Genomic DNA, 16,444 nt, shown 5'->3' with positions numbered 1-16,444 from the left:
TCAAGTGAGTGGAATAGATATTCAATGCTACCCGAACTCAAGAGAAGGAGAAATATCTAGGTGATGGGGGTGACCACAGACTGCATTATGGAGGAGCTGGAACCTCAGATGGATTTTAAAGAATGGGTAGAATTCAGCTAGGGAGAAAAAGGGAGTGAGGGAATTCTAGGCAGGAGGATCCCATGGACTAAGATGGCTTAGGGGTCATCCACCCAGGAGGGATAAGAGAAATTCAACAATGAAATTCTGAAGATACAAAAGGGAAACAACTATAATGAGAAAGAAAAATGGGAAAAAGAGGCTGATGTGGATGCATAGGAAACTCACTAGCTGACTTCAATTTTAAAAAAGAAATTTATAGAAAATAGAATTGAGACCAGGTAACACAAGATGGATTAAAAAAAAAACAACACGGTATAGTCCCTCTAAAAACTGTCAGGAATGCTAAAGCTCAAAATGGGCAGAAGCTTGTAGCAAGGAAGGCTGAAGATAACATAAAGGGTTGGTGTTTTTAGCTAAACTGGGAGAAAAAGGAGGATCAAAGAAGGCACAGGACCTTTGCTTGGAATGGATGGGATATCTGACAACAGAAAGAAATTGGTTTCTGTTTTCTTGGCAAAGGAGAAAGACCTTTACTCTACAAGCAGCAGAAAAATGACTATCCCAAAGAAACAATTTGATAGTGGGAGAGCACCTAGTAGTCCTTAGTGAATTCAAATCCTCTAGTCCAAAAGAACCCCATATTCTGGTTCTGAAACAACTAGATGTGAATGATGAGTCACCATTACTTACATTTAACAGATTGTGGAAAAAGAAGAGGTACCACAAGACTGGAGAAAGGCAAATGTGGTCCTGATTTTCAAAAATGGGACGAGGACAGAGTTTCTTGGCTTCAATTCTTGGGAAAATTCTAGAACGGCTCATTACAGAGATGGTTGAGAAAGTGAGGAAGCATTGTCCTGGCTTCAAGAAGAATAGGTCATAGTAAACATTATTTTCTTTTTTTGGGCACAAGCTTACTAACCTAGTAGATCAAGGGGATGTTATGGAAAGAGTTTACCTAGATTTTGGCAAAGCTTTGATAAAGTAGTTCATAATACTCTTGTGGAGAAGACAAAGAGATATGCGTTAGAAGAAAATAGAGTCCTGTGAATTTATAACTAGTCGGATGGTCAGACTGCAAGAGTAGTTATAATGGTTCAGTGTCAACATGGCCATAATTCTTCAGTGGAGTCAACTGAGGATTAATGTTAGAACTTGTATTGTTTCACATTTTTCATCAGTGCCTTAGATAAAGTCATAGGTGATGTACCCATCTAATTTGCAGATGACCCCAAGATGGAAAGGGTGGCTAACATTCTGGAAGAGTCACAATCCAAAAGAATCTTAACAAGCTAGAATGTTGGGCAAAATCTAATCAATAGAGATAAAAGCTTTGTACTTGGGTACAAAATATCAGCTTCTTAAGTATATAATGTGGGGGAGGGCTATGACTTGATAATAATCGTTCTGAAAAAGATTTGGGGGTTTTACAGTAAACTGCAAACTTAGTATGAGTCAGTAGTGGGACTAAAACAGCTAGTGAGATTTGGGGCTGCATTAAGAGGGGTAAAGGAATAAGGAGATGATAGTCATATGGTGCTGTGCTGTCATCAGACATCATCTGGGGTATTGGGTTCAGTTTGGGGCACTGTGGATTGAGGAGAATCCAGGAGGCCAACTAGAATGGTGAAGGTTCTGAGCCTATGACATGACTATGACTATGGCAAAAAGAATTAGGCACCTGTAGCATGAAGAAAAGACGATCAAGGAGGGGACGTGATGGTTGTCTTTAAGGTCTGAAGAAATATCACGTGGAAGAGGAATTACATGCCCTATAGGGCCAAAGCAGGAGCAATATGAAGAAGGTTGTAGGAGTCAGGAAAAACTTATGAGAAGTGGTGGGTTCCTTCTCTGTGGAGATCTTCTAGCTGACGCTGGAGGCCCACTTGTCAAGCATGTTATGGCGGGAATGTCTTTTGTGTTCATGTTGGATGAGGTGGTTGCCAAGACCCCTCCCACCCTACTCTCAGATTCTGTAATTCTGTGTACTTGAAGGGTCTGGCTATGGGCGCACTGTCTCACACCACCCAGGCAGGCTATTCTGATCCCTGGAGACCAAATCCTCCCATGTCCCAGCTAACCTTGATTCTTGACCACTTTGGTGCCCATGGAGGTTAGCTTAGTGCTTAATTTTCCTCCTCTCCCAGGCAACCCTGCTCCTTGCAGCTCACACATCAGCATCATGACCTTACTGGTGGCATAAAGCTCACTCTACCACAGCTGACTTGCATTTGAGCATCTGGCATCTATTTAGGAAAAACAGACCACCCTGTGCCTACAACTGAGGGTAAAGAGAAGTTTTCTTAATGACAACCAGGCTGGCAAATGAGGTTTTTGTTGTTTTTTTTTTTAAAACAAAGTTGCTCTTTATCAGAAATGCCTGAGACCACCTCACCCAGATGTATCCTATCTTTTTTCTAAGATCTAAGAAATGTCTTCCAAGCTTGTCTTCCATTTATTGCAGGGTTCTCCTTTTGCTTCCCAATCCCTTATTTATAAGAGGGGGAGGAGCATCCTTCCCTTTGCTTCCTTCTCCTACTCTTTCAAAAAGATTTTCCTGACTCTTCCCACTTTTAGGAGAGTTGGATAGAGGTGGAGTCTATCCTTTGGCCTCTTGTGCTGATTCCAAGTCTAGGAGATTCCAGTTTAAGGGGCTAATCATTTTCAAGGCAGCTGTTTGGAACTTGGATGGATTTCTCCATATAAGCAATGGTTACACTCCCAGGGCAGCCCACAAAAGTCTAATCTGTAAAACTCCCGATGTACAGTATTGCATTACAGAGCCGAACCATCATGGCTAACTGTGTTTGTATAGGAAAAGATACTCAAAATTGCAGCAGGATGCCAAGAACATGTTCCTCACCATCTCCTCTTGTGTGCCAGGGTGTGGAGGGCAGGCCTGTGCTCCTGGGGCATGGGGAAGGGAGAATTTGGAGGGGAGCAAGTCTGAGACTCCAAAGTTCAGAGAACTGACTGGACCCTTTCCCACTGTCTCCACCTGCTTCTTCCAAGAGAGGTTTCTCTCCCCAGGCCAGGGACAACACAGAACTATTTTACAGCTTCTCTTCCTGTCCCTGAAGCAAAGGTCTGACACCCTTTTGAGGTTTTCTAAGGATTTTGCAGTTAGCCACAATTTGAGGTACAATGATGAAAAAATAACATGCCTCCTTTATTTTTTTTCTATTTCTGTGTTTAGAACATTCTGCATTTCCTCCTCCATTTGTTGCCTTTTTAAAGCTCCTGCCTGGAGTGTGCCCTGATCCCCCTGGCTGGAAAAACCTTCTGCCCTGGACATTACACAGCAATTTTTTTTTTTTTGGCAATTCTCTAATGCACTTGTCATTTCATATGGTGTGATATGATTATCAGCGTTTGTGTGCTATTTTCACAAGACCCATGGAGTCAGTGACTGTGTCTTATCTAGCTTTTTCTCTCCCCAAGTATTTAGCACAGAGCTCTGCTCACAGCAGGTGTTTAATAAACACGAACAGCTGGCATTCTTTAGAGCATTGCAAGATTTGCTAGTGAAAAATAGGTAAACCCCTTTCAACCTCACAACAACCCCATGTTTGTTGTTGTTCAGTTGTGTCTGCCCTATCTGGCAGAGATACTGGAGTAGTTGGCCATTTCCTTCTTCAGCTCATTTTACAGTGAGGAAACTGAGGCAAACAGGGACATACAGTTAATAAATGTCTGAGGCTGGATTTGAACTCAGGTCTTCCTGACTTCACCTAGCTGCCCAGCAACCCCATGAAGTACATACTATTCTCATTCCTATTTTACAGGTGAGAAAAACTAGGGTTCAGAGGGGTCTAAGGTCACACAGTAAATGTCTAACACCTAATTTAAACCCAGTTCTTTCTAACTTTGAGTCAAGCACACCTTGACCTATGCCACCTAGGTGAATGTAGGAGAATAAATGAACTTTGATAACACTGGGACTAAAAAGTCAGTTTAGGTGACAATGAATGATCTCTGGGTACCCAAAAGACCAAAGTACAATCTATCTATCTTTCTGAGAATTTACTCAGTGTGCATCACCACTGACATTTCATTTCTTTTCTGGGTCACAGAGCCCTCTGGCGGGCAAAGAGCAAGCCTTATGGACACTTGCTCCTATAACATTTTTAAATCTTTCAAGGCAATGCTGAGTTTCAGCCAGAGAATAATGAAAATAAAAATGTTAAAAATAATTTTTGTCATCCAAGTTCACAGACCCTCTGGAACTGACCCATGAAACTCTGAGGATCTATAGCCCTCAGGTTAAGAAGCCCTGCTCTGGAGGGAGAAGCAAGGCAAGGGATTGGGCAGGGAGTGAAGGGGGAGGAAATCAATGAACCAGACAGGGCTGTAGGAAGGGCAGCAGTGCAAGCGGAAGGAGGGAGCAGCCATGGGAAATTACTCTGTGGTCCTCCTTCCCCTTTCTCCACCTCACTACCAGTCCCATCTCTGTAGACTGCTCTGAACATCCCTGGGCTAAGAAGGAATCAGGAACTGGGCTGAAGGTCAAGGAAGAAATAGGCAGTGGAAAAATTCCATTCCCATCTGGGAAATAAGCATACTGTTTGGAGTCGGAGGACCTAGGTTTAAATTCCAACACTGCCCCTCACTAATGGTGTGACTGATCAAATTGCTTCAACTGTTTGGGACTCAGTTTCCTGATCGGTAAAATAAGAAGGGTGGATTAGGTGCTTTCTAAATTCCCTTCCAGCCCTAAATCTATGATCCCTTGAGCATAGAAATGATATTATGTATGACAGGCAGGCCCCCAAATACACCCATAGAAATCTATAATACAGCTAAAGTAGAGGACTGTGCAAATAAAAATATAGAAGAAAGACCTGGAGGAGAAGAGAGTGCCTGTGGTCATCTGGATAAGGTCTGCATGTGTCCACCTAGAGCCATTTACTAACCTCCCAAGGCCTACTCCATCCTTTTCTCATCTATTTTTAATTTCTTCCATACAAATTTAATAACCATCAACCAAGAGAAATGATCAAATAAACATATAAAATAATGAGCAAAACTCTTCACAGAATTCTTGGCATTTTACAGAGTAGACTCACATGTATTAGCAGATAACAATTTTTTAAAAAGCACTGGATTCAGCACCTGGGATTTGAACTGTGTTCAAATTCCAGCTCTGCCATTTAAGATCCTGTGTGAGTTTAGGTAAGTTCTTATAAATAATTCTCTGGGCCTCAGTTCCTTGTTTGTAAGTTGTGGGGGTAATACTAGAACCTGCCTGGAAGGGTTGTTGTTTGGTTCAATTGGGATAACACAGGGTAAGTTCTGTAGAAAATCTTAAATACCGTATAAACGTTAGCTCTTACAGTTCCTGTCTTTCTTTTTTCATAGTCCCCAGTCCTAATCACTAATAATAACCTTGTATTTTGGGATTTTTCTCTTAAAATTTAATTCAGTTAAATTTCTTATAATTTGGCTGCTATTTGGGGGTGCCGAACTAACAATTTATCTGACAGGCTCCTTATATTACATTGGATTTGTAATGTATGCGGTTCTCTTTCCAGGGAGATGATTTGACTTTCTTGTAAGTAAACCCCTTTATTTCCAGTCATGTTATAAAGGAATTCCACTGTATGCATTTTCTCAACTACAGAATGTCCCAATTTCTCTGGAGCAAAATATGACATTCCCACCCTCCCCTTCTTCTCTCCCCTTGAAGCCATGAGCCTAGAGAGTCATTCTGAACCTGTCACCTCTAGGCAAGGCCACCCACTGGACCTCATCTGCAGCCTGCCATTTCTCAGCAAGTTTTCTCACTTCACTTCCCCTTGCAGACCACAATATCCTCTTGTCACATTTCACCTCCTTCTCACTCCCCCAACACCAGATAACCGGCCCGGCTGAAGTTTCTAATTCTAGAATCCTAATTCACTCTGCTGAGGGTCCCAGCTTCTCTCCTTCTGACCCTGGTTCCACTTCCTAAACTAGCTGCTATGGTCACCACTTTCAATTCCCCTCTGATGCTCTAAGAACATCTGCCTCCATAGCCTTCAATCATGGCCACTGGGTAATTCTTGTCTTAGATCATCCCTGCTGCCCATTCTCAGTTATTATACCTATTATTAAGAGAACCAATGAGCAAACATTTATTAAGCACCTATTATGTGTCAGACACCATGCTGGGCACTGGAGGGAGAAATCAAAAGTGAGACAAGTCTCTGTTCTCAAGAAACTCACTTCACAGGGGACATCCTATGTTCACAGAGAAGTAAAAACACAATACAATGATGGTGGAGGGGGGATGAAACAGATACCTGGGGGTACCAGAAAAGACCTCTTGAAGGAAGTAGTATCTGAATCAAACCTTGAAGATAGGGAAGGATTCCAAGAGGCAGAGGCAAGGAAAGAGACAGCTCTATGTATAGGGTACAGCTAAGGCAAAGGTAAAGAGGTGGGAGATGGAATGCCATATATCGTGAAGAGTAAGCAAGCTACCTTGGTCAGAACTTGAGAGTTGTAGTGCCAGGACTGGCATCAGGAGACCTGGGTTTAAATCCTACCTTATGACTACGGGCAACAGGGCCAAGCTACTGAGGCTGATCCATAAAGTAGGAACAATGATACCTGAAGTCCCTACTCTGCAGTATTGTGGTCCCCAAGGATGACCCGATTTTATCCTCCATGCCTCCTGTGTCTCTACTTGCTTCCCACAGGTTCTCTTCACCACTGATTCCCATCAACTCTAGCTGTGTTTTGGGAAGATTAATGTAACTGCATAAACATTTATTATTCTCCCCAGGTCTGGGTCCTGACCTTGTTTTTTCAAACAAAAGGAAAAGAGAAATTGCTTAGCTCTATTATATTATAGTGGGTTTGACTCTAAGTTACAGCAGGACCTCTAAACACTGATCACGGCACATCAGAGGGAAGATAATCATCTCAAAGTCACTCAATGGGGGCATTATCTATGCTGAAACAGCAAAGGGAAACTCTTCTGAGGGTATCTTGCAAAGAGAGTTGGGGGTGGGGAAGAACTTTATTGGCTAAAATTTGTCTGGTTTGCTGGTGAATTTTCTTAAATAAACATTTACAGCCTGGGTATTTATTTCCAAAGGGATCGTATATGTGTGTGGGGGGGGAGTGGGGGTAGAGATTTGAATTTACCTGACAGCGGAGATAATTCTTCTGAATTTCAACACGATAAACTATTATACTCACTAAAAGCAGACTGCCAACAATGTTAATTCAGATAATTTGTATTTCCATTCCTGCCCTCCTCTGGCACTCCCCCCAAAATAATCCCATTCTTCCTTTCCATGGTGACTTGTAATTTTCTCAAAAATTGCAAAGTCTGGATGGCCTGACTCTATCTAAACAAAAAAGTTAAGTGGTATGAGGTACTTCAGTTTGTTGACCAAAAGGGCCACATGGAGGAACCAGATGAAGTCAGTTGTCCATTTCCAATATCAACCCAAAAAGAGGCTCCTAAGTGAATAGTTTTCTCTTCACATGAAATGACTCTAGCTCTCTGAAATTTTACTAACTTACAGGTGAAATATATTTTTATTTACTTATTTTGTGCATGATGTTTTCCTCCAAAAGAACAACTTTTCTGTCACTTTTGTCGACAGAATGTTTTCTGTCCTCAACTTTTCTGTCTTTGTATTCCTGGAGCAGGAAAAGCATTAAATGCTGGGACCAAATGAAGGAAATCTAACTCTGACTCCACCAATACTATCATATTTACAAATGTTCACTCTAGTTCCTTCCTCCTACTCCTAGGCTACAAGTCTTAAGAGACAAATTTTAAGAGAGAAACATATTTCCTCCTGTATATGTGCTGAGGTAGACATAAATGTGAGCTATGTACAAATGTTAACACAGATGCATACATCTTTATAATACCTGTATTATATACATATTATATGTATTTATATGTATGTATATATGTATACACACATACATAAAGATACATTTACATTCCTATATGCTGGTACAGTGGAGAGATCATGAATTTGAAGTCAAAGGATCTGAGTTTGAATTTTAGCTCGGCCATTCTGTGACCTTGGGAAGTTGTTAACTTTTTTGGGGGCTCTGTTTCCTCATTTGTAAGATGAGGAAAGGAGCTGGCCTAGATGATTTCTAAGGTCCCTCCTGGCTCTAAAATATACCCTTTTAGTAAGTATCAAACAGGCCTTTGTTACACTTGGTGAAAATCTTTTCTTAGGCCTGAGACTTTGAGAACTTTCAATCCTTTATGTTGAACTTGCATCATTTTCTATAATTATACTTCTCTCTTGGAGCTTCTCCATTTGCCATTGGGGGAGTCCCTTAAGTCCCTTAGCCTAAGGAATATTCTTAGGGATGAAGTCATCTTAGAGATGACTGAACAGAATCAAGTTATTTTTTTTGCCTTATAAGTATCCAAGGAGAAGCAACATGGCAGAGTGGACAGAGAGGCCTCCAGAGTCTAAGGTCAGATTCATGTTTCACTTTGATTTACAGAGGTTGCGTCACAACTCTTCTGTGGCTCCAGGACAGTTACCAACTGGTACTGATAGAAGGAGGAGTTCCCTATATCAAAGAAATCACAAGTCAAGGAAAAATAAAAATTCCCCCAGATGGAGTCAGATGGAGACGTGTCAGAGATGAGCAGGGAATCCACCAACTCATCAGAAGGAAAAATCTACATATAGAAATTGTCAGAAAAGCATGAGGAATGGTTTCATTTTCTCAAATCTGCATGTCTAAAATGATTTACTTCATATAATTTTAATCTCCACAAAGGCTGTGACAAAGAATGATTAAAAAAAAAAAGACTGCATGTTGAAAAAGTTTTTGGGAGGAGCAGGACAATGGAAAATAGGTAAGCAAAGATAACCAAAAATGTTGAAAGGAGTTATAGTCATGTCATGGTCAAGGTCGTAAGATGGTCACACAATTAAAAAGAGTCTACCGAGTCTCCCTGATCCCAGGTCCTGTGCTTGGGCCATTACATGAATATGAATTTAATTCAATGAATTTAATGGGTGCTTAGGGCAATGGCAATGAAAGGAGGGACAGATGTAAAAGATGGAAAGATTGGAGAGATTCTCTCGGAGTTAAATGAGCACCTTTCTTGACAGATCTAATGCATAAAAAAGGCTGGGCTTTTGGATAGAGACCCTGTCCTTGGAATGGCCTCTAAATGCCCTATTTTTCTAAATACCTATTTTTCTGAAAGGCTGGTACACCCATTACCAACAGTCAAAAGGCACATGACATGCTGAAACCTTTTACAGAAATTCCACTTGATAAAAACATTCACAACTCCAAGGTCCTTCCCCTTAACCATTTCTGGGTCTTATTGAGGAACAGCTGGTTTCTGGCTAACCCTTCAAACATATTCCTGGGCCAGCAATGTGATGGGGAGCAGTTGTAAAGGAGATTCAATCTTCAAGGTCACAGATGGGACCCCGATCATGGGATGGAAATGGTGTCACAGTCTTGTGTTAGACTCTTTTCTGGAAGTCGTCATTTTATATAAATGGCACAATTAAAGAAAAAATTAACATCCTTAATGAAGTATACAACGCTTCACAGAAAGGTCTGCATTTGGATTCTGAAGCTTGGTACCAACTGCCCAAATATAACAAAAGCATTGCCAGTTTCACATGCTTCAAAAACACCCTCAGTTAAGAATTGTTATTCTCTAGGCTCTTTGATTTTTTTTTAGAATGAATTTAGAATCAGATGAGAGTTTGCCTATTACACCCCCACCAAATCTTTGTAGACTCAGCACAAAGCTGTTAGGAAATGAATTAGCTATCTGAAAGTTACAGACCCACTCTCATGGATATCTTATTGGCATAGACCTTTAAAAAGCTATAAGGGTGTTGTTTTAGACTTAGTCACTAACTCATGACCTTTTAGCATTCTCTGAGTCATCACTGAAGTACCACTAAATGAAAAGCTTGTTAAGGTAATCCGGAAAGCAGGAAGTTTGTACAACAAACCAGTAAGAACAGTGATGCACAGACCCCCAAAAGAGCAACATATCACTTCCCAAAGATTTGAAAAAAGTGAAACTGAAAAAAGCAACCTTTGTAACAATAAGTCGTACTGGTGTACTGTTTACTTTGAAAAACTGATAAAGACTAGAAAGAAAAGGAACCTGATCTCATTTTAGAGAGCTGATCCCTATCAAAAAAGGTATTCATAATGCGACTCCCAGTGCCACAGCTGCAAGTTTGTGGACTTTTATTATGTAAAATGTGACACAAATATGGAATGACAATTATGATATTATGAATGATATTATGTGGCCAAATGCCACTCAATACAGAAAAGACTAGGTGGGGAAAAATACTTCTAATTCTCAATTAATTCCAATTTTTTTGTGGCTACAACATGGAAAGAATTATTCTTTTCAGACAGACATGCTTATTGTTAGCATCACCTTCAAATATTAAGGACAATTATATTTACTGTACAGACTTTTTGAAATACTAAATCAGAAGCACAGAAAAAAAAATCATGATCATGAGTTTCCAAGTTTGGCTTAAGAGTTATCCCAGCAACCATAAACACCCAATGTGATCACCAAGAAAAGAGCATTATAGGAATAATTTATTAAATTAATATATAATTATTAATTATATATTAATTAAATATAAAATTATAAAAATATATATTAAATGTATAAATAACCACATTCCTATTCTATGTGTTGATCCACTGACTTCACAAGTTGACCTTATAAATATATATCATAGTCTACTCTGGACAACAGGCATTCTTCATTCATTTGGGTTTCCTGTCCACATTGGACAAGTTTTAAGCAAAAGATGATTAAATGATTATGGATCTCATTTAGGAGGTTCTATAACGGTCTGAGCCTTGATGCCATCAGCACAATGTCATCTCTAGAAAGGAGCATCTTGGAAAGTTCTAGGTGAAATTTGATTCAAATAAATGTCAAGTTCTACATTTGAATTTTTATACTTAATTAAGTACTTAATGAGCACCAGTGTAGAATGGATCACAGAATCAAGTTCAACCAATAGCTGTCCAAGAATTCCTTGTTACTACCTTCCCAACAAGTGGTAATGAAATATCTTCTTGAAGACCTCAAGTGAAAGGGAACCCACTACCTCCCAGTCCCTTCCAGCCTTGGATACCTTATAATTATTTCCTTATAATTAAATAGAATCAGCCTGTCTCCAACTTTCACACACTGTTCTTAGTGGTGTCTTCTTTAATTTCTTTTCCCAGTGACAGCCCTTCAGATACTTGAATATTGTTACCATACTTCCCTTCCCTCTCCTCCCAAAAAAGTCTGTTCTCTTACAACAACTTCTCGAGTTCCTTTACTGGATCTGAATATGGTGTATTTCCTATTTTGCTTACCATTCCGTGTATCTCTTTTGGATGTGTTCCAGTTCTAAATAAAATATCCCAGTCAAAAAATGTAGTTCCCAGAATGAAACACAATTCTCTAGATGTATTCTTACCAAGGCAGTGCAGCAGAAATATAACTTCCCTTTTTTTTAATATACAGTATCTCTCTTAATTCAGCCTAGGATATAGCATTAGCTTTTTGGTTCTGCCAGTGTTATATGTACCACTGATGCCTAATAAATTTGCAGTTCACAAAAACTCAACTGTTGTCTAGGCACACAGTCCCATCCTATATTAGTAAAGCTGATTTTTAAAACCCAAATGCAGAACTTTACATGTATCTGAATTAAATTTCATCTGAAGGCTTTCCTGATGTTCTTTCAGGAATGCATTTTCCTGATGGCATCAAGACTCAGGATATTACAGAACCTCCCCTAAGTGAGATCCATAATCACTTAGTCCAATTTTGCCAGTCCATACAGGGAACCCAAATGGATGCAGAAGGCCTAATGTCCAGACTATGATGTGCATTTATAAGGTCAATCCATAAAGCTGATCAATTAGTACATATATCTTGGATATCAAGCAATCAATATTTATTAAGTGTCTGCTATGTGCCAGGCACTATACTAAGCACATGCCAAAAGTGACACACTGAACTTAATCTAGAAGCAAACAGAAGAGTGGATTGTATTGCCTTTGGGAAATTACGCAATGATTCTAAAGATTCCAAGATTCTCCTTAAAACAAAGCTCCATATTTTAAAATACAACATTCATTTATACTCAGTTTCTGAAGAACTAAAGTTGAGGATGACCCAAAAGGTAATGACAGTGGGCATTAACAGATCAAAAATGTACTATCAACAAAGAACTGTGGAGACGTGGAATTAAAAATGTCACTAGAAATGTATGATTGTGGGGAGGGAAAGTAAGTTGATTACATGGGGAGGGATAATCAATTTATAGCCAAGAGATTTTACTAACACACACATATCATGAGATCTAAAAGAAGACTCCCTGTAGCATACTGAATGGACACCAAGTGGAATATTTACACATGGACAAGACCTGCTCAGGACAAGTAGGCATGGATGGGTAGCATCTCATTGGAAGAAGTACCCAGATAATTAACATCCATTGCAGTAAGAAAATAAATTTCATCTTTCTAAATTTGAACTATTGTTGTAGGTCGATGAGACCCTTTGGAATCCTGCCTCCCAATTCTGTGTCTCCCATGGATCTGATAAGCATACATTATATGGCTTTATTCAAGGAAAGCATGGGACCAAGGACACATCCTTGTAGTATTTTATGAAAGACCTCACCGCACCCTGACACTGACCCATTAATGATTACTCTCAGTCATTTAACAAAGTTTAAAGCCATTCTGATAGCTCATATTTTTCCATTTTGTCCTCAAAGAGAGGATAAGGGGGGCTTTATTAAATGTTTTCCATCAAATCTTATTATATCTATGGCATCCCCTTGATCTAGTTACTTTGGCAAAAAAGAAATGATTTGGCATAACATGATCTGGATGTGTGAAGATACTCTTGTTTTTCTGTGAAAATTGCTTCCCTTTCAAAGTGCTCACGAACCATTCCTTTAATGAATCTAGCATTTTGTCAAGGATGAAAGTCAAGCTTACTAACGTACAGTTTATAGACTACACCTTCTTTCCTTTTATGAAAATTGGAACATTTGTCTTTCTCCAATCATCTGGCACCTCTCTTGTCCACCATAACCTTTCAAAGATCACCATGAAGAACTCAACGGGCTCAAAAATGCATGAGAATGAGATTGATGGAGTCCAAGAGAAATAGAAATGAGAGAAAAGGAAAAGACAATAGATATATTCAGAGGTTAAATGACCAAAGCAGAGAGGAACCTCCATTTTCTATGTCTTCTGAAGTACTGTCAAAATGTGGACATGGCCAAGGGTTGTCTTTACAGATTGTTTTCAAAGCATTGCTTCTAAGGACTTACAAAAGATAATCCTGAAATTTAAACATGTACACCATTTTGAAAAACATATTTTATATCCTTTAACAAGGGATTTTCCTTACCTGAGGGTTTTTAAATACAGCGTATTTTTCATCTTTCTCCAAAAATAATAGTTTATTTTCAGTATCCCTTGTCCAGTTTGATAAAATTTCAACAACATTTTCATGGTCTTCAAAAATCCTCTCTGATGAAATTAAAAAAAAAATGCAATTTTTAGGCCCAATACCTAGAGACTCTCAACTAACACAGAGACAAGTTACTGAAAACTTAGAATGGGTTCATGTTTTATTTGTAATTTTTTATATGACATAGGTACATGGACTGTTAAAACTGAGAGATCTCATAGGTAATTCCATCTAACCCCCTTGCATAATGAAGAAATCTAGATTGGGAAGTTTAAGTAACTTTCTCAGGACAGATATAGCAGAACTAGCATTGAAACTCAAGTTTTCCGACCTCAATTCCAGTGCTCCTGCTACTTATAGGAACATCACATGAAGGAATAATTAGACTTTTTTTTTCTTGCTTGACCTGAGAAGGTTGAGCTAAAACTAATGGATGGCAGTTATGGGAATGATTTTAGCTGAATGTGAGAAAAAAAACTTCCTACCAATTTGCATGATCCTGAAAATGCCATGGACTGCCTCAGGGAAGTGAGTTTCCCATCACTGAAGGTATTTAGCTGAAAGCTAGATGACCTCTTATGAATGATGCTGTGGGCAAGGGTAGGGGTTGGACTGAATCATCTTCCAAATCTTAGGTTGTAATCAAATTTCCCTGAGGGGAAAACTTTTATTTCATTTTAAAATTTGTAATATCCTCTATAATAGGCAGAACTGGTGATTAGCATGGTTGTGAGACTGTTTAGTTGTCATGCCCTTTGGCCTATGGCACTTCTTACCTGAGCATACCTGACATTAGGGAGAGGCCAACATCAAGAGGAGAAAGAGAATTAGGGTAAGGATTTAAGATGAAAATCTGAGATATTAGGGGAGCAGCAAATGTAGCTCACATCTCTTCAATCCTCATACTTTCCATTAGGTACCACTATGAGAAATCCTCAGTGTACAATGCCTTATTGGGTTATGTATGTCCCCAAACATAATTAAACACAAATTCTATCCTTGACTCAAAGGGTTGGAAGAAACTTGGTGAGGATATTTAGCTTGGTCCCCTTACTTCAGAATAAACTTCACCTGAACTATTCCATACAGATAGTTTTTCACTTTTTTAATGTTCCAGGAGGATAGTCATTGAACCATAGAACATGTAAGTAGGAAGAGACCTCTCCCTATATGTTGGCAATTCATTTCAAGTCAAATCAACAATCAATATTAAGTGCCAGCCATATGCAAGGCGCTAGGCAAAGTATATAGACAAAACTGAAACAACTCTTAAGATTTTGTGATTCTTTGATTTCTGCTATACAATCCTTACCTTCAAAGAGAATTATGTTCCACTAGGGGTGTTATCCCCTCAGTGCATCCACAGAAAAGTTGAATACAAAGTCTCTTATGGAGGGAGGAGAGCATGAACAAATAAAAGTTCAGGGAAGGCTTGATTGAGTGACACCTAAACTGAATCATGAAAGAAGGTAAAAGGAAGGAGTGAGGAGTATGTACAATACAGGCACAAGGAACAGCCTGTACAAAGGGATGAAAATAGGAGATGTGTACTAAGTGAAATAATGTGAAATAGGGTCAAAAGGTAGATCATGGCTAAAAACTCCAGGATTAGAATTTGGTGCTAAAGAAAATATGGAACCACTACAGGTTCATGGGAATGACATTGTCAGAATTCTATCTCGAGAAAAATATTTTGGCAGCTAAGCAGAGACTGGATTGGGGAGGCATGGCAAGCTGGGAGCAGGGAATGAATTGGGAGGCCATGTGAATGCAGAGAAGAGGACTGTGGTGAGAGATGGCATGGAGGCAGAATTTATAAGACTTAGCAACAGCTGAAATATGGATATGAAGGAGAAGGGCAAGAATCTGAATGATGCTGATCTTATAAACCTGGGAATTGTCTGAGGACGATAATAGCTCATATTCATACAGTGGTTTTTTCTTCATTTGATCCTCATGATAACCCTCTCTGAAGTTCGAAATATTACGTGACTTGGCCAGGGCCACACAGTTAGAAAGTGTCTCTGCAGAATTTGAACCTAGCAATTCCAAGTCCAGTGCCCTATGTACTACACAAATGACCTCACCATCGATAGAGAAGCAGAAAGATGATGGAGAAGAGGTAAACAAAGTTCTCGTTTACCACCTTCATGTCTCCCCAGCCCTGATGGATCTCTTCCATCTGTTCCTTCATCTCTTCTAGCTCTATCAATGGCAGGTGGGCAAACTCATCAAGGCTGGTCAAGGGGGAATTTTTCAGCTGCCCAGTTAATACAACTGTCATCCAAAGGAGGATGAGCATGTAGGTCTACGGAAAAGTGATTCACTCTACTTTAGGGCTGCAAACCCTGGAAAGAGACACAAGCTGTCAGATGCTCAGGACACCTCCACAATCTGCTAAGGTCACTGGGCATGCCATGAGAAGTACCACCCACTAATAGGAATGATGGAACCATGACAAGAAAAATGCTTGTGTCCCTTATGGTCTGGCTACCAGCTGCCATGCTGGTCTTTCCATAACAAAGAAATTCAAAACTAAGTATTAAATCTGGTAGAAGAGGAAAAAGGACAACTGTGGACTCAAGAGAGTTTTGATATAAGCCATCTCATTTAACACGAGACCAATAGCAATGCAAAGTAAACAAGACTTTTTGGTGCCACTTACAGTCTGTTCATGGCTACAAAACTTACCAATTTGTAGTTCTGGGTATATTTCGTAAAGACACCAATCCAGGTTATAATCAAAGTGGGTTTTCTCAAAGAGGTTGTCCAGAACATCTCGTGCTGACTGCCGTTCATCTACCATCAGTGACTTTGTACTGTTGTCATTCATGTAGACCTTGACGACAAGCTGAGTATAGAGTC

The 16,444-nt window shown here is 39.6% G+C and overlaps 1 protein-coding gene across 2 annotated transcripts in view; it reads right to left on the bottom strand.

Annotated features, from left to right (window-relative positions):
- The window catches only part of APBB1IP (amyloid beta precursor protein binding family B member 1 interacting protein), a 106,236-nt gene that overhangs the window by 33,282 nt on the left and 56,510 nt on the right, over positions 1 to 16,444 (bottom strand). For both annotated transcript variants that reach the window (XM_072651762.1, XM_072651763.1), the window contains exons 6-7: positions 16,271 to 16,430; positions 13,517 to 13,638 (exon numbers count right to left, since the gene is read on the bottom strand). In XM_072651762.1, the coding sequence (XP_072507863.1) occupies positions 13,517 to 13,638; positions 16,271 to 16,430 (282 nt within the window). The remainder of the gene's footprint in view (positions 1 to 13,516; positions 13,639 to 16,270; positions 16,431 to 16,444) is intronic.

The sequence above is a fragment of the Notamacropus eugenii genome, chromosome 3 (assembly GCF_028372415.1).
Source record: "Notamacropus eugenii isolate mMacEug1 chromosome 3, mMacEug1.pri_v2, whole genome shotgun sequence".
NCBI classification, from domain to species: Eukaryota; Metazoa; Chordata; class Mammalia; order Diprotodontia; family Macropodidae; genus Notamacropus; species Notamacropus eugenii.
The sequence above is the reverse complement of the archived record's forward strand: the minus strand, read 5'-3'. Positions and strand labels throughout refer to the sequence as shown.